At 34.7% G+C, this 25,110-nt stretch overlaps 3 protein-coding genes across 4 annotated transcripts; 2 read left to right on the top strand and 1 right to left on the bottom strand.

The window, feature by feature from the left end:
• The first annotated feature begins 857 nt into the window (after positions 1-857).
• LOC107923400 (uncharacterized) lies at positions 858-3,648 on the top strand. Its single transcript, XM_016853608.2, has 3 exons — positions 858-1,291; positions 1,673-2,683; positions 2,768-3,648. The coding sequence occupies exons 1-3, from the start codon at positions 964-966 to the stop codon at positions 3,358-3,360; spliced, it is 1,932 nt and encodes a 643-aa protein (XP_016709097.2). The 5' UTR covers positions 858-963; the 3' UTR covers positions 3,361-3,648.
• Positions 3,649-5,654: 2,006 nt separating this feature from the next.
• Positions 5,655-14,565, bottom strand: LOC107923402 (transcription elongation factor SPT6 homolog). 2 transcript variants are annotated; one of them, XM_016853610.2, is made up of 17 exons: positions 14,358-14,565; positions 14,163-14,252; positions 13,788-13,920; positions 13,551-13,617; positions 13,195-13,345; positions 12,988-13,117; positions 12,659-12,905; positions 12,384-12,569; positions 12,183-12,308; positions 11,709-12,095; positions 11,533-11,643; positions 10,659-11,438; positions 9,861-10,002; positions 8,577-9,745; positions 7,772-7,981; positions 6,727-7,192; positions 5,655-6,288 (listed from the first exon to the last, which is right to left on the bottom strand). In XM_016853610.2, the coding sequence occupies exons 1-17, from the start codon at positions 14,386-14,388 to the stop codon at positions 5,786-5,788; spliced, it is 4,929 nt and encodes a 1,642-aa protein (XP_016709099.1). In that variant the 5' UTR covers positions 14,389-14,565; the 3' UTR covers positions 5,655-5,785. The 2 variants fall into 2 exon arrangements, with proteins under 2 accessions (XP_016709099.1, XP_016709101.1); XM_016853612.2 differs by lacking the exons at positions 13,551-13,617; positions 13,788-13,920; positions 14,163-14,252; positions 14,358-14,565 and adding an exon at positions 13,504-13,533.
• Positions 14,566-19,586: 5,021 nt separating this feature from the next.
• On the top strand, positions 19,587-24,564 carry LOC107923403 (dnaJ homolog subfamily C member 2). The gene is given in 3 exon segments (XM_016853615.2): positions 19,587-19,736; positions 22,215-22,991; positions 22,994-24,564. Coding segments are annotated over 2 exon segments (1,944 nt in total). The 5' UTR covers positions 19,587-19,736; positions 22,215-22,300; the 3' UTR covers positions 24,247-24,564.
• Positions 24,565-25,110: the final 546 nt, after the last annotated feature.

The raw sequence follows: 25,110 nt of genomic DNA, 5'->3' as shown, positions 1-25,110 counted from the left end.
CGAAAAATGAGATTGGATAAGGGCCTCAAGTAAGGTGTTTTTTTCCCAGCCCGACCCGAATTTACAAAAAGAAAAAAATATATATGTTGTTTTCTCACTGTTTTCATGCCATTTCACTATTATGTTACTACTTTTTTGCTGTTATTGTTAGGATATTATATAAATCTTATTTTATTGTTAATTTTATTATTAGTTTAGTGGTATTTTCTTGTTAAGGTGCACGATGTTAGTGTTATTTAAGTATAAAGATTTTTTAAAATTTATTTTCAAGTTGTTGGAAAACATTTATTTGAATGTTTTTAGTGTTTTATATTTTTTTTTAAATAATATAAAAATTTTAATACGGTAAGCTGGGCCAGGCTCAAGTTTTAGCATTTTTATTTGGGCCAAGCTTAGGTAAAATTTTAGGCCCATGTTTCGAGTCGGATCAAGAACGAACTTATCAAATGAGCCTAAAATTTTGTCAAGCCCCAACTCATGGATAGGTTCATTAAAAAACAATCGAATTGATGTTTTTAATAAAATACTAACTAAAACATTATATTTAAACATGGCAGCCCGCATGGTAAACCATGTGTATTCATGCTATTCTTTTAAATTTATATAAACATTTTTTTTAATATTTTTTTCATAAATTTTAAATTATTTATTGTTGTGCCATATATGACAAATAATATTATGTCAGCATAAAGTACATGTGCACTACCACACAAATCGTCATGCCAACATCGTTAAAAAAATTAATATTCTAGTCAAACATTTTTATTAAAAAATAATTTAAAAAATTTAACTAAAAAAATAACAACCATAAATTTTGAAATAAAAATATTGTAGGTGCCAACTTGTCGTGAGCTTATGAGTTATATGACATTGCATGGTAACGTAAACTAGTTTGTGTGTGTGTATATATATGGGTTCTTCCTGCAACATCCGAATCAGAAGACAAGCAAACTCAAAGACAGAATGAAGACAGCTCTTCTGGTGGGATGCAACTACCCCAACACCCCCTACGAGTTGAAAGGATGCATAAATGATGTGCATGCCATGAGAGACGTGATTTTGAAAAGGTTTAACTTTGATCCTCAACATGTTGAGCTCATAACTGATGAACCAGGGTCCCCAAAAATGCCTACACGTGCAAACATTATGGCTGGACTTGCAGAAATGGTGAAAGAGGCTAAAGAAGGAGATGTCCTATTATTCCACTTCAGTGGACATGGAGTTGAGGCAGACATGAAACCAGGCCGGAAGGATGATGCGATCGTGCCTTGTGATCTCAATCTCATTTATGGTAGGTTTTTTATTCTTCCTAATTGATGGTGTCTTATAGTGGAATTTGCACAATAATTTTATTTTATAAAGTAAAATTAATTTAAAGAAATTTTTTTGTCATTTTTATTCTTTTTATGAATAAAAAAATAGAAATATAGTACACATAGTAGGATTTGAACCCACAATTTCATAGTTTTCGAAACTCAAATTCAACAAATCAAAAATTCAACCTTAAATGTCAAAATATAAATCTAACTTTAAATCTTAAAAAATAATAATTAAATTTTTTTTTTTAAATATTAATGTTGATCATGATTCCAAAATGGGATCACAACTCGTCAACTACATAATTTCCTTTATTAATCATATCATTTTTTTATAAATATACATGGCTGTGCAGACGTGGACATCAGGCACTTGATTCAGCAGCTGCCAAAAGAAACAAGCTTCACAATCGTTTCAGATTCGTGCCACAGCGGTGGTCTCATCGACAAAGAGAAAGAACAAATTGGACCCCATAAGGGTATAGCACCATCGGTTGACGCCCAGAAGAGGGGAATTTCACTTGAATCAATACACCAAGGCCTACAAACAGCAGCCAACGTCATAAACGCCGCATCAGACGTATTGGGCACAACAGTTGCCTTCGGCACTACTGGATTAGATATTGTCAGCAACATTGGCCATCTTTTGACCGGAATCTTTCGAGACAACGTCAGTTTAAAATTCCGACCCTCTCAGGAGCCAAGGTCATTAACGGAGGATGAGGGGATTCTATTAAGTGGGTGCCAAGCCGATGAGCTATCCCTTGATTTGGAACCGAGTGACAAAACCCAAGGAAAGGCGTATGGGGCCTTTACATATTCACTTCAAAAGATTATCAACGAGACCCATGGTGCATTAACCAATAAACAGCTTGTGATGAATGTTAGGGATGAAATAACCAGCCTTGGATTTCACGAGCAACACCCTTGCCTTTATTGCAGTGATAAGAATGCTGGTACAGCTTTCTTGGCCACCATTCCAACACCCTTAGCCTTTCCCATGATTAACGAGCTGGTGCCTCAAAAGAAAGCTGTTCTTGTGGGTTGTAATTACCCAAAGACCCCTTACAACCTGAAAGGATGCATAAATGATGTGGAGAACATAAGAAGGTTGATTATGAAAAGGTTTAACTTTGATCGACATTTTATTAAGGTGCTGACTGATAATTATATACCAGGCTCATGCGCTATGCCTACGGGTATAAAAATTAAGGCTGCACTTTATGAAATGGTGAAAACTGCTAGACCAGGAGATGTCCTGTTCTTCTACTTTAGTGGACACGGAACAGCTGTTCCTGTTTTGAAACCCGGTCAGCCTCTCAGACTGGATGAAGCTATCGTGCCTTGCGATTTTAATCTTATCACTGGTAAGCCTACGCCTAGCTTTTAATTTCCCATTGCATCCATGCATATGTATATGTTACAACTAATTAATTATACTGTTTGCACAGACGTGGATTTCAGGGATTTAGTTAACCAACTACCCGAAAGAGTAAACTTCACGATCCTTTCAGATTCGTGCCACAGCGGTGGTCTCATCGACAAAGAGAAAGAACAAATCGGACCCAACACTTTACGGAAGGGCAAAAAATCACCGGAGTGTATAACTCGGGGTAAGAGCATTGGATTTCCTGTCATACATGATATCATAGACCTAGTATCAGATGCTGCCCACCAAGCAACAAACATAGCGGAGCAGTTTTTTGGATTCTTCGGAAGGGATATTGTGTCTCTCAAATTCAATCACGAAGCTGCAAAGCAAAAGGGGTTATTGGGTTTGCAGCCACATGAAGATAAAGGGATATTGGTAAGTGGGTGTGAAGCATACGAGACATCATTCGACGTGGTCCTCGACGGAAACTCGTATGGGGCGTTTACCGATGCAGTGGTGAAAGTATCTATGGGAGGATATGGTAAAATCAGCAATAAGGATCTTGTGACGAAAGCTCGAGATATTTTGAAGCAAAATGGATTTGATCAAACCCCTTGCCTTTATTGCAGTAATGCCGATTTAGATGCAGATTTCTTGGGTGAGGTTGCTTAACTATTGATCGAAATGGTGTTGCTTCGGCTGTCAAAACGAAGAATAATAATGTGATATATGTTCATCGTTGGTTGCACTACTAGTAATGCTGTAATAAATTTGAGAGCAACTGCTATCATTGTTTAACCATGGTCCCTGTACCTTCTTATGTGTTATTATATGTTGTTTTGCGTGAAAATCTAGAGCACCCTCTGTATTGGAAGTTAAGGCTTTCATCCTTATTCCATTTCCTATGTTTCATCATAGTAAATAAATGAATAAAGGTATAATATCAAATTTAACCCTCAACATTTGCATCTTTTATCAATTTAAACCTTTTTTCTTTTTTTGAGCTAAATTTGACCATCAAGCTTTTAAACAATAGTCGAATCACATTTTTAATGAAAATGTTGACTAAAACATTAATCTTTTAGCTATGTTAGCGTGGCAACTCACGTAGCAGTCCTTACGTACTTCTTGTTGCCCATATAATGGGGTACAATACAATTTGAAATAATAGAACCAGACACAAGCACTAAAAACATCTCATAAACTCTTTAATTTGAGTCATTTAAAACTTCAAAATGTGATTGAGAAGACATTTGTTCCAAAAAATGATTTCTCACATCGACTCAATAAAGCATAAAAAAAATAAGCTTGGATCATGTTGCATGCTTCATTTAATTACTCTAGCATTTCATATTTGTTGGGTTATTTCTTCTTTAACATTTAACAAATACTCATTGTCATCGTCTGTTCCTTGATAGAGTTATTCATCATTTGAATCCAAATGTGTATTATTAATATTATTAAGATATTCTTTTTCCACGTACTCTTTAACTTATGGATCATCTTAATTTTGCCTACGAATAAAGTTATGAAGTATGCAATATGCTTATTTTTTTATGCTTATTATTAAGATATTCTTTTTCCATGTACTCTTTAAATTATGGATCATCTTAATTCTGCCTACGAATAAAGTTATGAAGTATGCAACATGCTTATTTTTTTTATGCTTGTTATTAAAAATATCTTAATAATATTAATAATACACATTCAGATTCAAATGATGAACAACTCTATCAAGGAACAGACGATGACAATAAGTATTTGTTAAATGTTAAAGAAAAAATAACCCGACAAATATGAAATGCTAGAATAATTAAATAAATTTGCATATAACATAAGGAATTACAATTCGTTGTAATTACAATAGAGTATAATTATTGTAATTACTACTCTAGTAATTAAACTTTCATTCAATTATATTGTGTTGTCCAAACAAACCCTAGATCTTTTCGAATGTAAAGGATAAATAAAAGATTTATAGTGTTAATGAATTTTGAAAACTAGATGAGAATTAAATTTTAATATATTTAATTTTAAAAAATTAAAATTCACATATCGAATTACATATTGAATCAATATTCATATATCCAAAAAAATAAAGTTTATATATAATTTTTAAGATTTAAATGAATTATAAACTTTAGTTAATTGTCCCTAAGCCATTCCTCTCTCATTCAAGGGATAACTTTTATGGATAGTTGTAAATTATCAAGGGCGGATAATTTTTATGCATCTTGTGGAGAGCGTTATTTCTAAATTGCTTGATTATTTTTCTCTTAGTTTTACTTGTAATTCCGCATTCAATTAGTAGACATTCTTTGCGAGAGGTTAACCTTTGTAAGAAGTTGGGACTAACTATTGAGATCGTAATTACTTCTTTGTATAAAGATATATCAATTGTACAATGAAACCTTCACTGAACGAGACTCAATAGAATAAGAATGTTTTCGAACTGCATTAATAAACAACTATGTACGGAAACTTCTTTTTATTTTTGCTTCACTGTCTGTTCAAACTATTATGAATATACTAAAATAATTACATAAATATATTATAGGCATATGGTAATCTGATATTATGTAAATACATCCGTTGTATTAAATCTTTTAAACATGAACTGGTTAAATTTTCTTAATATTTACATTTGAACCTCAACGTGCTATAATTACATATCATGAATAAAGAAAAATACAAATAACATCCCTACTCTTACTTCAAATTATCAAACAATAAAAATATATACAAGAAAGAAGGAAAAATGGAACCAAAACTCCATCCTCCAATGTTGATCCTTGATTCATTTTTTTTTACCCACATTCGTATTTACTTGGTAGTTGTAAGACTTAATATTTTTACTCAAAACCCTTTAAAATAAGAAGTCAAAACCTAACCTTTAAGCAACAATCTACCACCGCCATCACTATGCCTACTTGATTTAAAGTAATAATAAATATGTACACTTGCAGTACTAATAAGATTTGATTTTTATTAGCAAGAGTGAATAGGTAGCCTACACGCAAAGCTAAAGATGCCGCTTAAAAACTAAGCCCTACAACCCGTGGCTTGGTTAAGGGGAAAAACAAAATTTCTGAGGGTTTCACCAACCACCAGAATTACTGCTCTTGGGAGCAGATCCCCAGCCAGAACCCCCATTGTCAGCACCACCACTTGCTTGGTCCCAACCTCCACTACCGCCACCCCAACCACTGCCACTGCCATTGCCACCTCCACTTTCAGTTCCAGAAGCACCCCAACCACTGCCACCACCACTGCCACCCCAGCCACTGCCACTGCCATTGCCACTTTCAGTTCCAGAAGCACCCCAGCCACTGCCGCTGCCACCTCCACTTTCAGTTCCTGAAGCACCCCAACCACCAGGGAAAGCTTCTGTACCTGGAGAGTTTTGAACTTTAGCTCCTGGGAAACTGCCCCAACCACCATCATCCCCTTTCTTGCTGCTACCTGAATCCCATTTGGGGGTATCATCATAAGATGAATCTTGCCCATTGTTACGCCCCCGGTTGCTGTTATACGAGCCACCCCTACCACGTCCACGACCACCACGTGGAGCACCACTTTGATACCCATCTCGGCCACGACCTACATGAAACAATCAAATTGACCACAAATTAGACAAAACTTGAATATACAGGAATGCGTACAAATAAAGGGAGCAACATTCTAGGTAGCTTAATTCGAAGCTTTTCTAATGTACAGGCAATTATTACTAATTTTCTCGCACAACGAATGAACTTCATTTATTTACTGCAAGAAAATTATAAAAATTCAACAAAAGCTAAATAATTAGTCAAAACTAAAAAGATGTATTTACTGAAACATGTAGTCAAATGGTTCAGAATCAGGCTGGCTTTTCCATTGTCAAACAAACTTTGGCAGTTCACGTTCAGAAGACTAATAGAAGAACTAGTGGAGAATTCGAAAATGTCAGTATGTCATGCTCAAGTGGTACTCAGTAAACGGAGATGCATTTAATAGAGATTTTTAACACAAACAATAACTGGTTATTTCAATGTTTACCTGTTCTAGAACCTGGAGTGGAAGATTGACCCCTGTCATGAGAATGCCCTTTCCAACCACCCATAGATCCCCCAGAAGAGCCATCAGCAGCAGGGCTCCGCATTGGTACCATTGCCGCAACTGATCTAATTGATTGAGCTGACTCATGCTGTGGATCGTCAATATGCTTCTGGAAATAAGCAACCAGACGATCAATGTCCTCGAACATCCTTTTTCGGAACTTGAATCCCTTAGGATATAAGCCAATATACTCGTGATGTGGATTCGAAGTCCGTATATAAGTTAGAATAAAAGTGCCAGGATGTTCATGAGAAATGCCAAAGCAATACACTATTCTCATAGGATACTCTGATTTCTCAATCTTTAGAAGCTCATCAACCTCTACTTTAGTTCCCTTCCTGAACTTGCGATAACTCAGCATCGCCTTCAGATGAGACACAAGGGGGTCGACATATCGATCCATTACCTGCAATTTAAATGCATTCAAAAGAAATCCATTACATGCATTCTTATGCCTTGCAATATATCATTTTATGTTACAACAATTTATTCAAAAAAAACAGATTTTCAATGTTAATGGTTTCTTCAATGTCAATGTTAGGGGGCTTCTGCATTCAAAGATAATTAATAAATATCATTTAGTTCATATTTATTAAGATGATCCATACAGCTTTAAAGGCAAACACATCAAGGGGCAACCATGAATTCTTGCCCATGCAAGAAGAACAGTCAATTAAAAGTTCAGAATCCTCCAGTGTAAGTCCTCAAGGTTTAAGGCATTGACAAACAGGTTTTTTATATGATGAAAACAACCAAAAAACAATCAACATTCAATTCTTCAGCATCTATGTTCTAACCCTGAAATCTGTCTTCCAGTTTATGATCAGCCATTGTTTCTACAAATGCACAAGATTCTTACTGCAACCTATCTCCCAATTAAGCAAAATGCCTATTATGATTATTTCCAATTTATTCACATCCCTTGCAAAGTTTAAGGCATATATCAGAAAAACCCAGGAAAATAAGAATTAAGAGAATGACTTACCTCATCCAAATCCTCAAAAGTGTCTTCCCCAATTTTCAATGTCTTCCCAATGCGGAGCAGGCTGGTAATGTCCTTGTGTTCTTTTCCACCTTCAACTATATCCTTGTGAGCATAAACTCCATTATAAACTTTGAGAGTTAAGGTTAGAAAAGAAGGCCCACGAGAACTGGGACGGATGATGCTTTCTCCAGGATCCTTATCGGATAAATACTGCCCAACACAAGAATAGAAAAACACGATTAAATCCAAATATATAGTCGGACATTAGTTTAAAGAAGCAAAACAAAATGAGATTGCAGATATTTCATATTTGAGAAGGAAGAAAGGTGTCATGGCTTTAAGCAACCACAAGCTGCCTTGGATAATAAATGCATCCAAAAGCTGCCAAATGTGCAACATCATCAAACAATCAAGTCATCATTTGTTAATTTTGTATATTCTATGGGATTAATTGTATTATTAGATGTTTGGATACCTCAGGTTACAGCAACTGGTCCACTTATTTACCATTACATATTCATCAAAACAGGGTTATCAATCCAAAACCTGCCTAACGTGCACCATCATCACAAACAATCAAGTCATCATTTGTTAATTTTGTATTTTCTTTTTGCACACAAAAGATGCATTAAGGTTGAAATAATATTGTTGCAAGACTGGAAGTTGGAACAAGGAAATTGAGAAGAGTTCATATTTATTCTTTTGAACTTATAGAATATACTATATGACCACAGACAAGGGTGAACTTAAAATTAATTCAAACCAATCAAAGGTAAACTTAAAAAGTTAATTACTCGCAACTTACCTCAATAGCTTCATCGGCAGTAATATTTTGGAAGCGTGGATGGACAATCATCCTCGGCTTAAAATGTTTCTTGGCCATTTCCCTCTCTTTACGAGCTTTCTCTTGGTCACTCTGTATGCTGCTTCGCTCCTCATGGTAGTAAGGGTCAAGGTTCTGGACATGCTGGTGTCGGCTTCTCATCTCACTGTCTTTACAAACCAGGAACACCTGATACCTATTCTTTTGAATTGATTTGATCTTGCAGGTCAAGATATCACCTTCATGCAGCCTATCAGACAACTCGACAATATCTCTCGAGTCATCTGCATAGTCTTCTTTCATAATCATCCCAGTTAATCCAGATTCAAGTGCACAAATAGCCCGTCCACCTTGCACTCTGCGAACTGTTGCTTGCACAACCCGGCCTTCTGCCAGGGTATCCTCAGTTTCACCTGAAATCATGTAGAACTCCTCATCTTGACTTGGTTCTTTATATGGTTTCCGCCAATCCTGAAATCCCTGAATTAATTCCCTTCTTATATCAAAAAAGGTCTCCCTCTTATTCCCGCGCTTCTTGCTTTCTAGATAGTTATCAAGACGAAGGCTTTTTAACAAACTTGGTCGGTCCCTAACATGTTCTATTGCCATTTCCAATGCATCATCCTCATCATTGTCACCTTTAAAATCCTCATCGTAAACATCTTTGGCCAATTCCTGGGCAACAAGATAAGATTCTGGATGTATTCTAGTGTCATCCAACAAATCAATGAACTGGCTGCTATTGGCAGCAAGCCCACTCCGACGGACACGTAGAAAGGCTACCGCATTGACAAAAACCTTCTTCCCAAGTCCATGGGCTTGCAAAAAGTCTTTTCGACTGAAAATTGTTCCAACTCTTACTAATGACCTCTGCAGTGATGCTGCCTTTCTACTCCCAATTCCGGAAATGAATTGCAAAGGAGCAAACAGCCATTCATGGCTTGCAGCCAAATTAACATCAAGGCCAACCTGGTTTGCGACATCAACCAAAACCTGTTCAATCATGCTATACTTCTCATCTGCTGTTAGAAAGTTCTCCATAGGATTAAGCTTCCAAGACAATATTTCCTTCTCAGGGCCACAAAGAGTTGCAACCATTGCCAGTGGATTTTGAAGATAACGCCCAAGAGCAACAGCCCGTTTAACAATTCCTGACAATATTTATAATGGACTAGATCATCAATAAATCAAGATGGATAGAAACTTGCATACCTAACAACAATTCAAAAACTACAGGCAGAATATCGTGAATGAAGATCTATTCACCTGATGTACCAGGTAACTGATCCGCAGAAATCCGAGAATTTTCATAGAGACGGGGTAGAGACTCATCCCCATATACAATGCTCAGCTCATCCATTTCATGCCCAACATCTCTAGGATTTTCCTCCACCATCTTAAAAATAATCTGGTAAAGAAGACATAAACTACATAAGCAGCAAATAGCATGAAGAACAGACCATTTAAGAAGCACAACTTATTGAACACTGAAAAATTCATTCGTTCTGCAAAAAATGACATTATACTTGATATCAGAATATGATCTGATAACAATGGAATATACTAAATAAGCACAAGGAATAAAAGGACCAACTATACAAGACAACTAAAAATTGAGAACCCAACAACTTCATAAACAATTACAGTTCCATTATCATAGTTAATCAGGAAGCTTGAAGCAAGTATTTCAGCAAGTAATTTGGGTCCTTTCAAGAGGATAAGTACAGAAATTTGTTCTTTATAACATGTGGGTCTTTTTATGAGGACAAGTAAGATTTACCTTTAGACTGTTCCCAAAAAAAAAAAAGATTTACCATTAGAAGATAAGAAATTCACTGAAAGGGGCTTAAATGACAATAGGGCTTAACAAAGTGAGACACGTCTCAAACAAAGACCTGCAAACTTAGAAGTAGTAGAGACCTGCTAAACTAATATTTTGCTAAAATAACAACAAAAAGAAATTAACCAAGAAAAACAAAACTAAAACATAAAGCTAAAGGAGACTATTTTAGATAAGTGGAAAAGAAAGAAAGAAAGCCTACATCTCAACAATGATAAGCCTACCTCATAAATATCATCTTTCAAACGGGTACAAGACAAAGTCACAGCTCCAAGAACAACAACATGTGGTTGATGATCAGTCATAAACTTCAAAACACGCTGCTGATCATTTTTCTTGCGTTGCTGGTCATTAACATTTTGAGACCGTAATGTAAGAGAACCAGTGTAAAGCACATCAAGCACCTCTCCGGATGAATCTAACATCACAAAAGTAGTTGCAGGCTTCCCAGGGCCCCAACAGCATGCCATGACACGTGGTGCAGCCTCCTCTTCAGAATTAATATCATTTTCCTTCTTTTGATAAGGCCCCACGGAAACTTTATTCCACAAACCCTTGCCATATTCCAAAAGTAACCAGTTCTTAGCCCCACTAGCCAACAAGGATCTAGCTTCTTTCTCCATCGATGGCAAAAGGAAACCAAAAAGAGCATCATTCAGTATCTGCTTTCTCTGTTCATTCCATTGTTGAGCAGATTTACTAACGCCATTACTGAGATATCTTTCGTTACATTCTTTAATCAAGTCATCCATAATTTTTTCTGGCAGCTTAAAAGTTACTTGAAGAAGCTTCTCCTCTTCAGCCTTCTGGATTAGAAGCCACTGTGCGTCCTCAAATTTGCTCAATGGTTTTTCCCGCAGCCACTTAACACCAGCAAACTGATGGAAAGAATCTATGGCTATTTTTCCATCAGGTGTTGGACTGGTTGATACTACAGCATTCTCCATATAGACATTACGAACATATTTCTTGACAGATGGCTCACAACTTATCTCAAGCGCCGCCTAGAGGAAAAACAATAAATAAGTAGACATGATAAAACAAGGTTGTTATGGTCAACAGTAGTACTTATTTGCTCATAGGAAGAACACTGTATACCATATGTCTGGCTCCTTTGAGGACAGATTGTGGAGTCTCAAACATTGCACATGTAAAGTTTGAAGCCATCTCTTCTGGTGTCTCCTTAGGATCTTCCAACTCATCAACAGGCTAGAATCAAAGAATGAGCATTAGATCTCAATAGAATATAACAGAAATTAACCAAGCACACTTACCAACTTTTCAAGAGAGAGCTGAGATCCAAGTTGCTGAGCACTGTATCCAAACTTGCTTGCAACCTCCCAGAGACCAGCCTTATAGCAAATACTATATTGTGATCTCCTCTTTGGCCTCTTATATTGACCTTCATCTGCACCAACCTCGCCTGGTGGGAAATGCAAGTTAAACTTGGCATCAACATCATCAACTTCCCTTTCTGATTCCGCATCCTTGAGATCTTTAAGAATTGACTCAAAAAGTTGTTGGTTCAAGCTAAGTCTTGTCTCATCATATATCCGACGAGATTCTTCTTCAAATCGCTTACTATAATGTGACTGAAGGCCACTCTTCCTCTTTTGAAGAAGCAGCCATTTCCGGTCCAGATCCCGAATTGCCCAAAGTACCTAAAATGAAGCATAGTATCCATTATTAACAGGAATAAACTTCTGAAGTTGATTAGATACACAATGAAAAAAATTTTGATTAGTTACCTTGTGCCACTTTATTGTAGGTTTTTTATCAGATTTTTCCTGATCAACATCATCAACCTCATGTTGCTCAGGATCTTGCAGCAGACTTAGGCACAGCTCCTTGCGATACATCGCAATAAAGGGAATCTGAAAGAAAGAATACTAAGAAAAACGAAACCAGTGCAACAGTAGTCATGTATCAATCAAATCAGTAAGTCGTACATCTAATTTCTGGACATGTGTTAGGTCCAAAAACCTCATGATGTCATCCTTGTTTATAGAAAGATCCGTCCTTTCTTTACCAAATAACGGTACTGCACCACTTGTAAGCTGTTTATGCATCCAGTTGCTCTCTTCTATTATGCTCTCTTCATCCATTGGAGGACTGCCAGTGCTTTCCTCAGAAATCTACAAAAACAAATGTGAAGCCAATCGACTTATATTAAGAGAGATCAAGGAAATAAATAGTTAGAACATTAATAACTATATCAACAAACCTGCATTCTTTCTGGAAGATCAATCGTCCGAATTTCATCATCCTTTACTGTCATATACTTTTCAGAAAGAACAGTGGGTTCGAATTGATCTTCAAGTCTCCTTTCTTTCTGATCACTATAATCTAATCCCTGTTTGCGTAGCTGCAGGAGTTCATCAACATCACCAAATATATCTTGAGCTTCCTTTAACGCAGATGACGAAACATCAAATGCATGCCTTGATTTCTTATTCTTCATCTTCTTCCGTCTACAAAACAAGTTACTTCAAGGGACTTCCAAAATTAAAGTATAAAAGGGATTGGCATATTCATGCAGGACATAGGTTGTACCTAACAGAAGCCCCAGGCACATCATCTTCTTCTACAATAAAGTCTGCCATTTCATCTTCTTCACCCATATCTCCATCCTCTTCCTCTTCTATTTGTTCTTCATCTTCAGGAAGATCTTCAAGAGGTTGCCCTAAAATATTACATATGCCAACCAGTTATTTAAAACTGAATTCAAATGATAATGGATACTATGCTAAATATACAAACCATCATCATCGCCAAATAAGGTACGCTTAAGCTTTTCCTCAGCAGTTGCTCCACCCTTCATGCTACCATCAAACTCATCATCAGAGAGCCCATATCGTATCCCATCTAAATCCCTTTGAGCCTTTTTTAGCCGCTTAAATTTCTTGCTACCCTGTAAAAAATTGTGAAGCAGAAAGCTCAATTATATAGGTAAAACAGTTGCGCAGGGAAACAAATTATACAAAAATAATCAGTATGATCTAATCTAACATTAATTCAGCAAAACTAAAAGAACTTAAATGAGATAAAATTACACTCATAGAACTTAACAATCATCATTTTTTATTTCTTCGGGGCAGGGAATCAAATCCAACAACCTTTGGTACATTAACGTCATTCTCCCGGAGGAGCTCATAGTCATCTTCATCAAGGTCCTCAGCTTCCCTGAAAACATTGATATAAACATCATCAGAAATTAGCTAAACTACCCTCTCTGACTAATAAAATGATATGAAGCTTTTTTAAACTAAATAAACAAAATACTAATAATATCTCATCTTCATTTTACAGAAAATGTAGCAGTAACATAGCATCAATGGAGGAAAAATACTCACTTCTTCTTTCTTTTTTTCTTTTTTTTCCGCCTCTCCTCATCGCTATCTTCCCTCTCTTCAGCTTCATCTACCTCTTCATCCTCCACATCATCAACTATGAATCCATCATTCTCATATTCATCTTGCCCCTCGTCTGTTCAAAACAAAAATAAATAATCAAATAACTACAACGAATTTATGAACCCAGACAAAACTGAAGAACACCCTCCCGCCCAAATAAGCAAAATATAACACCCATCATGGCATTCAGCCCTAATTTTATTTTCATTCTCATTGTTTCTCTAAAAATTTAAATAAATAAAAAAACGAACTCAGAACTCAAAAAAAGATCCCCACTATTGAAAGGAGAAATTGGATATCAGAAACAAGCTATACCGTCTTCTTCGTCGTCGTCGTCGTCAGGGTCGCGGCCATTGAGTGTGTCTCCCTCAATGGGCTCTCCATCTTCATCGAGTTCCAACTCCTCTACACGCATTGAACCCCCAAACCCAAAACAAAAAAAAAATTGTAAGAAAATCTAAGGATTCGTTAGCCGAAAAAAAAACCAAAAAAAAATTATAACTGTATCACCTTCTTCGTCAGATACCACGTTCTTGCCCATAGTTCAGAAAAGAGAACCAATGCAGAGAAAATCAGAGAAAGAAAGACTTCAATCTGCGAGTGGGATTGAAACCACCTAAAATCGTTCTGTTTTCATCTGATAGAAAACCCTAGTTATTAAATATTTAAATAAATAGGAACATTTACTGGTATATTTGTGTATTCTTAAATAATAATTTACCTAAAAATTCTATAACAAGCATATGAAAATATAAGAATGTATTTAAAAATATTAATGTATATTAAAATAAAATTTTAAATTTAAGAATATTAAAAAAACTATAATTATTTATTATGGTATTTTTAAATTAATTAATAATAACATATATAATGTGTAAATATTAAAATGAAAAAATAATTAAATTGTGAGTGAAAATTAGATTAATTAATAATAACACGTCAATATATCATATTAAGTGGATGTACTTTGTAAATATCTATTGATCAATAAAATTTTCTCTATTGTTTCCCATATTTTCTTTGTTCTTTACTCTCTTTATCTCTCGTAATATTGTCGACAATATTGAGTTGATATCGAGCTAACCCGTAACAACTCAATCAATAATATTATCAATATTAAATTTTATCACACTCGTGAGATGGATGAATGAAAATAGTTTAATATTTTATGTTAAAAATATATTTATAAAATTATTTCAATAAATGATTATTAAGTAATGGTAAGAGATTTTTATTTGAGTTTATCGATCTTTGTTGGATTCCTATATAATTTTTTTGGTTTTTTAAAATATTATATAAAAGTATTAAATGACAAAAATATCTTTATGATAATATAAAGGAATAATAATTTTTTTATCCTCCAATTTTATATAAAAAAAACCATTTAATTTTTCAGTTCTTTTAACTATTAAACTTTTATTGTTTGTCAAATCACCTCAAAATAGATGAAAAATTAACATTTATTAGCATTGCTAGCGTGGTGGCATCCATGTGAAAATTTGACAATCAGTATAAGTTTAAGGGCTAAAAGAGAAAAAAATAGAGAACTAAAATAACATTGTTTTAAAAGTTAGAGGTTAAATAAGTTATTATGTCTAATATAAATTATCTTTTAAAATAATAATATTTTAAAATTTTTACAATTAAATTTAATTAAATTGATATCGAATTGACTCGTAACACAAGTTAAATCATTTTATATATAGTGTAGATATATATACACTTGAGGGAACTAATAAAATTAAGGGTAAATTATATGAATCGTCACCCAAAAATAATGTCATTATCTCACTAATAAAAAGCTAACTCGACCTATCATGTCATATTTTTATACTCTATTTTAAATACGGTAAAATGAAAAAAAAATTAATTTAACTCTTTAAAAATTACAAAATTTGGAAGAAAAGAAAAAAAAAACCAGTAGGAAAACTGAAAGCCACCTAAGTCATTGATATCAAATCATCCACTGGCATAAACCAAATGACAAAAGCATTTTATTTGGAAAAAGGAAAACACTAAAAACTAGCAGAAGACAGCTAAATGGATGGCCTTCATTTTGGATGTGGGAGAAAGATGACATCATTGGTCTCTTGGACCGGAAAAAGCTTCTTTGTCTCAGCAGGAAACCTGAATGTCGCTTGAAGAACTTTAGGTGGTATAGCCTTCCATGCCTCAATGCTTTCAGCCAAGTGGGTGAACACAGGGTTGCAACTCAAATCACAACATGCTAAGGTTTCATAATTGGCAATATTAATGGAGTTTTTAATGGATTCAGAGTCTTGGGGTTTAGGAAAAAATGGTTTACTTTGGAGTGGTGATGATTGAGAACCACGACAACCCATCTGGATCAGCAACCTTGTCACAATCAACAGATTGCCCACTTTGACATGGTTTACAAAACCCTTTTGCCGTCGACGCCAACCAATTGGAAGCGACCACTGCCTTTGACAATGTATGTAACCTGCAAGGTTGAATCACATGAAAAGGGTCATGAGACTCATGAGCAAAACCCATTTTAACATCCGATGAGCTGAACTTGGAAAGGACCAAACTTTGCGACGAATTGGTTCTCCAAAATTGGCGATTTAAGGAAGAAGAAGAGGAGATGATCTAATAAGGGGTTTAGCAAAAATAGGCTTAAGGGTTTTGTGAAAGGGGACGAGAAGGTTTTTAAAGGATTTTGAACTATCGAGGGAGCGGCAGAGAGTGAATGAGTGGCTGACTCGATGAAGAGTTTTGCAGGTGAGGGAGGCATTGGCCAGTTCTTGAGGGGTTAGCCATGGAAGGATAACAAGAAAAATATAGAGAGAGAGAGAGAGAGAGAAAAAAAAGACCAGCCTTTCTAAGGGTAAACAAGAAAAGGGACGGGAGAGAAAAAGAAGAAAAGAAATAAAAGGAGGTGGTGACGATTGCTTTGGCCGAAAAAGGTGACAGGCAGTGAAGTAAATGAAGACAAGAGGAAGGAGAAGAGAAAAAGAAAATTGTAATTTTTTAAAGGGACTAAAAGAAGGAATTTTTCATTTTATAATTTTCACAACGAAATATAAAATTGCTGACGTGGTAGGTCTAGTCATTTTCCCGTTAATGAGACCATTTTAAGACATTATTCTAATGACAGGGAATAAATCAAAAGATGGATCATTATTATTTTTTAACAAAATTAAATAAATAATACATTAAATCTTATGTAAAATTGTTATCATTAATTTTTTAAAAATAAATTTTAATTTTAATTATTTCATTAAATTTAAAAATTATTTTAAAGAATAATATTTTAATTTCTTATTTTTAACATATATTTTTCTATTTTATTTCAAAAAAATTTAGCCAAATCTTTTAAATTGTATAGTGTTAAATTAAAAATAAATTATATTTTAATTAATAAAATAATAAACCGTGCATTAAACGAGAAATGAAATAATTAATATATATTATCACCAACGCATTATAATTTAATGACTTAAAAGATTTTAAACTATTTACTTTTTAATTATTTTGATTTACAGGCTTTTAAAAATATTATTCATTTCACTATAAATAATATAATATTATATTAATTACAATATTATTATCACTATAAATATTATCAAATCCGATGACATTGAAAAGAGTGGTAACGATAAGATCAATTATTATAGTGATAAGATCAATTATTGTATCAATAAGTTTAAAATTAATATTGAATAACCAAATGCAACTAAAATTTTCCATCAGTTAAAGTAGTAAATGCCAATAAACAAAGGGTTTTGGGGCGTTAAAGGAAGTTTTAAATTGATGTTCTATTACGACACCAACTTAATCAAGTGCTTAATATATAAAAATATAAAATTTTAAATGTAAAAACAATACATGTAATAAATTGGTTGTGTCAATCATCTATTGCAGTATATATATATAATATATTAATTTTTGTAAATATTGTAAATTATTTGTGTTTTGGATTTTTATCTATAATTTTTGTTGTTTTTACCCTAGTAAAGTAGGAACAAGATTACAGAAGGGGTGAGAGTGGTTTTAAAAGTAGTTTAAGGTGATTAAGCATAGCCCAATGAGTCTGATACGATTCGAGAATATGAATTATTAACCTTTCAGTGGGTGTTGTGAAAAAGATTCACCTGTGTTGCAACATAGAACTGCGAAGCCAAAAGATTTTGAAATTGCAAGTCATGTCGCGACAGACATACCATTATGTTGCGACACATAACTTCGAAGCCCAGAAAAATGGAAAAATTAAGGACGTCTCGTGACACGATAGCATAACCTGCCACTTCCCTATTTTAGACTTTCACAAAATCTTCCAAGATTTTATGTGACAATCACGTAAAGTTAACTCTAAAACCCTATATAAATCACCCTTGAAAGATCAAAAGGGTAATTTTATCATTAAATTATCTTACAAATTTATAATTATTAATGTGAAAATATAATTTCATCTTCTTTTATGGTTAATGTTCTTCCCTATATGGTTAAAATTATTCGATTTGAATTGAATAAATTTTAATTTTGAGTAGTTTTAATAAATTAAAAAGTAATTAAAAATATTATATAGAAATTTATTGGTAAAAATATTTTATAGTCCCTTTTAATTTAAATATTATGTAAATTGGTCCCTCAAAAAATTGAAACAATTTAATCATTGTTAATTTTGAAAGCGAGCAAATAAGGATAATTGTACATAATTTTGATTGGTATAATAATAAATTTTGTAATCGTTTTGGCAATTCGGTCATGATTTATCGAATTTAGCTTGTAAGTTTATACATTTTGTCAATTTCATAATGATTTAACAATTCAGCCCGTAATATTTACACATTCCGTCAACATTCATGTAAAATATATAAACATCAAAGACTAATTTTTTTATTATACCAACCAAAATTATGTACAATTGATGGAAAACATTAATATTGTATTTAATTGCCCTTATTTGTTCACTTTCGAAATTTTTAAGGATTAAATTGCTCCAAATTTTTTCGAGAATGACCAATTTTATCAATATCAATATCAAAATCAAGAGGGACCAAAAAGATGTTTTTACCAATTTTCTTTACATAAAAAGTATATTTTAACTAGACTTGATAATGGGACAGGTTACTAGCCCAAAAGGTTGACCCAAAAAGTAAAAAGGTTTGGACAAAAATATAGGCCTGAAAAATGGGCTTAGACAAAGAATAAGGCATTGCTTTTAAACGAATAGGGCCTAGGGTAATATTTTTTAGCCTGAGCCCGACCTGATATGAATTTGCTTAAAAAATTTTCCCTGCTATTGTTTGTTGTTGTTTTGCTGCTGTTTGTTATTGTTTTGTAGTTGTTTTGCTATTATATTGCTATTATTTGGATATTGTATAATTTTTGTTTTATTATTAATTTTCCTACTATTTTAGAGACATTTTCTTGCTAATTTACTATTGTTTTAGTGTATCTGATGTATTATATTTTTAAATTTATTTTTATATATAAAAAATAATATAAGCGAGCCGAGCCGAGCTTGGGTTTAGTATTTTTTATCTGAGTTGAGCATGGACAAAATTTTAGACTCATTTTTCGAACTAATCTAAACCTAAAATTTTACATCTGTATGGACTATATCTGACTCGACCCATGATCAGGTATAATCTCAACCAATAAAATTTTGTACATATTTTTAAGTGAAAAAGAAAAAAAGAAAAAGGAAAATGCGCCCCTGTTTTCAGTAATTAGGCTTAAGATTTGGGCTAGCCCAAGTGTCCCAACTGCATACCCTGCTTATCTTCCCTACTCGGCCAGGAGTCGACTCATTTACCCTTTTCCCTATAGTATATATATACACATATGTAATTCCCGAGTTTCAGATCAAAAGAAACTGCGTCACCAATAGCATCCATTGCCTCCTCGCCACCTTCATCCAAGGTAACCCTAGTTTTTCTTGATTTTTGTTGTGTATTTTTAGTTTTTTTGTGTTCAAACTTGAATGAAGAAAGAAAAGCATGTAATGGAACAAATTGTTGAATTCGAAGGTTAGATTGTAGGGAATATGGGAAGAAACGGTTTGTGTATGAGAAAAAAACTGAAAGGGGAAGATAAAAGAAGTTATTATATGTTTTCTTAATGAACGAGAATATGGGGTTTAATATTGTTTCATTTGTGATTGGGTGTGAAACGTTTTATCATAATTGATTAAATAATTTTCCTTCTTTCTCTTGTTTGGAAAGGATGGAAAAAAAGGGTTTTTGAAGGAAAACGAGCTTATTAACCATCTAAACTTGGCTTCTAAAGTAAATGAGTTTTAAGATTATGTTAGAATTCGTTTCATGCGAGTTGCTAAGCTAATGGAACGAATTCTTAGATGTATTTAGCCAATTAATAATTTTCCTTCAAAAAAAAAAGGAAAAAAACCCTTTGATGTCTAGCTGTATCTTTCTTAATAGTTTTGATTAAAATCTTTTTCTTTCTCTTGTTTGGAAGAATGGAATAAAAATAGGCTTTTGAAGGGAAAGGGAGTGATGGTCCATTTTGTTACATTTCCCCCCCTATACAAGCTTATTCACTGTTTAAACATGGTTTCTTTAATAATTTAGTTGTAAGATTCTGTTTGAATTTGTTTTGCGCGTGTTGCTAAGTGTTCGATGAATATAATCAATGAAAAAAATTTCCTTTTTGTAATCCATTAGATCAAGACTTTTACTTAATTGCAAACCTTTGATGCCTAGCTATCTATTTGTTCGTAATTTTGATTAAAATATTATTCCCTCTCTTGTTTATGAGGATGGGAAAATGGGTTTTCGAAGGGGAAGGTAGCGACCATCTGTTTCACTCCATGTCTGTTCCTTGTGAGCTTATTCACTGTTCATTATTGTCCTCTTTAGTAAATGAGTTTTGAGATTTTTGTTAGAATTTGTTTAACACGGCTCACTAAGTCAATAGAGAATAGATTCCTATTATACATTAGGTCTAGACTTTACTTAGTTGCAAACCTTTGATACCTAGCTTTATCTTTGTTCATAAAAGATGTGCCTTGTTTAAGTGTCTTTTTTTTTTCTACTTTTGATGATGTGTGCACTTCTGCAAGAATAATGAGTCTAGTTTCAAGTAATGACTTTTAGCGGTGTGCAGAATTCGGGTCAAACCACCCAAATCAACCCAACCGACCCGGTTCGCTTTTCTGGTACAATTTGGGCGGTTTCGGTTTTATGTCGGTTTCTTACATCGGTTTGGGCAATGATCTTGGGTCGGTTCCGATTTTGAATTTCAGAACCGTTGAAACCGAATTAACAGACTTAACATAATTATTAAATATAATATATATTAAACCCAAACCCAATATCTCATAACACAAATTAAATCTCAAGCCCAAATACCCCCTAGCCTTCGGCCAAGGGCCTAAACCCAAAATAAAAAAGTTGGGAATTAGGAATGAAAAAATAATAATAAAAATTCTAATTCCTAAATAAAAGTTACTAATCCTAAAACTAAAAACTAAAAAAAAGGAAAAAAAAAAAACCTTCCCCTCCCTGCTGCAGGCGTTATCCCGTTGTCGGTCGCCCACCCCGACCCCCGTCGTCCAGCAGTTAACCTCTGTCTGTCGGCCATTCCCCCCGCTCACCCCTACCGTCGGCCTCTTCTGTCCTCCTCACTTCTGCATCATCATCATTGTCTGTTGGCCATTGACCTCTGCTCCTCATCTCTATCCGTCGGTCGGCCGTTGACCTCTGCCTCTCTCAGTCTTTCAAATCTCTGTTCACTGAATCACTGTTCTAAGGTAATTTCTAGGGTTTATATATTTATTATGTATTTTTGTATTTCAACTATATAATATCTTTCAATTTATGGGTAATGAGTTTGGTGGTTGCATTGTACTCAATTATATAAATTTGTGTTTGTATTTCTTATTGTCTCTGCTATTTTGTATTATGTTATGGTTGGAACTGTTTTATCATCATTTTATCATGTTTGGAAAAAAAGGAAACTAATCTCGGTTTGGTTAGTGGCCAACCGAACCGATTGACCCTAATTCGGGTCAGTTTTGTTGGTTCTCCCCCAAAATCAGTTGGTTACGGTTTCAAAAAAGGAGGAAGTCGGTTTAGTCCGCTTTCCGTTTTTCTGCACCAAACCGACTGATTGCTTGCCCCTAAATTGACTTTTATTTTAGAAAGGATTGAGCTACGGGTTGTGGATGAAGAGATAATTTACTTTTCTTTCTAGTTTTTTACTTTAATTGTATATTTGCTAGCTCCAATCGAGCATTCTGGTACTGTAGGGCTAAGCCAACTGTATAGTGCCTGCTCACCAGCCAATACCATGAAAAAATCTTTTGGTTGCATCATTTTAGCATTATATATCTGTTGTGACCATATTAACACAAGCTGTACTGATTGCAACTTTTTGCAGATTGTCAAACTAGCAAAAGCTATTCCCAGATATTGGTATTGGTATTTATTGTCCTTTTGTGGTTTTGTGCATCCACCATAAACATTATGGCGGTCCGCACAAGCATTCAGCTTATATCGTATTCTCAGGAGCTTGTGGACGGACAGCCACTCTATGTTTCTTCAAATTGCCTTCCTGTTAAGGCTTTAAAATACGAACCTGCTGGCCATTCCTTCCATAATGCTGCTCTTAAACTCTTTGGCTGTGAGGAGGATGATACTACTGAAGTTGATGATCAGAAAGTCGGTAATGATAAGGAGCAAGTGTATATGCCATCATCGGATTCATATAGCAGCAAAGGGAAAAAGAAATCTGGTGCCGATGGGAAGCAGCAAGATCACTATGCATTGCTTGGGTTGAGCCATTTAAGATATCTTGCCACTGAGGATCAGATAAGGAAAAGCTACCGTGAAGCTGCCTTGAGACATCATCCTGACAAACTCGCGAATCTTCTTCTTGCAGAAGAGACTGAGGCTGCAAAACAAGCTAAGAAGGATGAAATTGAGAATCACTTCAAGTCCATCCAAGAAGCATATGAGATTTTGATTGATCCTATAAAGAGAAGAATCTACGACTCCACTGATGAGTTTGATGATGAAATTCCTACCGAATGTGCCCCACAAGACTTCTTCAAGGTGTTTGGTCCAGCTTTCATGAGGAATGGACGATGGTCGGTGACCCAGCCTATCCCATCTTTAGGAGATGACAGTACTTCGCTAAAAGATGTAGACAATTTCTATAATTTTGGTATAGTTTCAAAAGCTGGAGGGAATTCCCACATGCGGATGAGTATGACCTCGAGCAATCTGAGTCTCGGGACCATAAAAGGTGGATGGAGAGGCAGAATGCAAAACTATCTGAGAAGGCTAGGAAGGAGGAATATGCTCGGATTCGTGCACTTGTTGATAATGCCTATAAAAGAGACCCAAGAATACTTAGGAGGAAGGAAGAGGAGAAAGCCGAGAAACAGAGGAAAAAAGAAGCTAAGGTTCGTGCAAAGCAGTTGCAGGAGGAAGAAGCTGCTAGGGCTGCTGAAGAGGAGAGACGCCGGAAAGAGGAGGAGGAGAAACGAGCTGCCGAAGCTGCTTTACAGCATAAGAAAAATAAGGAGAAAGAGAAGAAGCTCCTCCGGAAAGAGCGAACTCGACTTCGAGCACTTTCTGCACCTGTTTTATCACAACATTTACTTGATCTTTCTGAGGAGGATGTAGAAAGTTTATGTATGACCCTTGGCATAGAGCAGCTTAGAAGTTTATGTGATAAGATGGATAACAAAGAAGCATTAGAGCGGGCTAAACTAATCCAAGATACCCGGGGATACAATAGCAACAGGGAAGAGAAAAAAATAGATGATACGAACGGCTCACATCTGAATGGTTCTGTGGACTCAAATGGAAGTATCCTCTCGAGCAGCAGCTCTGAGAAGAAGGAGAAACCTTGGACCAAGGAAGAGATTGAGCTTTTGAGAAAAGGAACCCAGAAATATCCAAAAGGGACATCTCGTAGGTGGGAGGTTATTTCAGAGTACATTGGTACGGGTCGGTCTGTGGAAGAGATTCTAAAAGCTACCAAAACAGTACTTCTCCAGAAGCCTGATGCTACAAAAGCATTTGGCTCTTTTCTCGAGAAGAGGAAACCAGCGGCAACTATTGCATCTCCACTTTCCACTAGGGAGGAAGTAGAAGGGGTTTCTATGCCTTCAAGGACTGAAAACACAACTGCGAAGACAAGCAGCCCTGAAGACTCTGGTAAAGCTGCAAGTAATCCTGTCGATGTGGTTTCTGGCAATGGTGTTTCATCAAGTTCAGAACAAGATGTATGGTCTGCTGTACAAGAAAGAGCACTGATTCAGGCTCTGAAGACATTCCCAAAGGAAACCAGTCAGCGTTGGGAACGAGTAGCCACTGCTGTTCCCGGGAAGACTGTAAACCAATGCAAGAAAAAATTTGCATTACTGAAGGAAAACTTTAGAAGCAAGAAAAGCACAGCTTAGTCACTTGATTAAATACCAAGGGGGCCGAGAAGTGATATATCTTAAAGAGGGAGTTGTCTTAACACATCTTGGAACCTGCCTGAGCTACAACATATGTGTAACGAAACCAACCTCTCTTCTTAGTTCCTACATTCTGACTTCTGCTATGCCATAGAAGTTTCCATAACAAATGTTTTCTACAGCAATTAGCTTTATATATTGATATAAAATATACTATTTCTCATTGATTTTGTATGGAGCAGTATTTGCTTAGGTACCAATAACAATGGCTATTTTTGTTTTATTTAATGCTATATGGTTTCAATCATTGTTTTGATATATTTGTTATGTTCTTATCATACTTGTATTTCTTTTTTATCATTATATTTTTTTTAGTTATTTTTGTGTGTCAAATCATCTAATCCATTATTGTAGGCTGTATTATATGTAACGTATGTATGTATGGGGCCAAGGTGGATCCCAGTTTGATATTTTTGAAGATAAAAAAGGTTAAGGTGGTCAGTATCTTTTAAAAATATTTAAAAATATCAAATAAATAAATTAAACAAATTTCAGTAATAAAATATTCATGAATAGTTCCCAATTGATTTTGTGATGGTTTTTTTTCAACACCATAGATAGATGAAAGCTCGTTGATAGATAAAAGTTCATTCTATTCTATCTTTTTTAAAATTGTGGTGTTAGTTTTAAAGTGATTTGGATAGACGGTGGAGTGTCGTTATTTTTACATTAAATGCATCGTGCATCCAAACTAACCTTTTTTTTTTAGTTTATCGTTTAGTATTTAGATCATTAGGAATTGAGGTTTCTTGTTGAGATATTTTTCAAATGACCAAGTGTCTAAAAAATCATGCTGACTAGTAA

The sequence above is a fragment of the Gossypium hirsutum genome, chromosome D06 (assembly GCF_007990345.1).
Source record: "Gossypium hirsutum isolate 1008001.06 chromosome D06, Gossypium_hirsutum_v2.1, whole genome shotgun sequence".
Classification (NCBI taxonomy): domain Eukaryota; kingdom Viridiplantae; phylum Streptophyta; class Magnoliopsida; order Malvales; family Malvaceae; genus Gossypium; species Gossypium hirsutum.
Note: the sequence above shows the minus strand (reverse complement) of the source record. Positions and strands in the feature narration are given on the sequence as shown.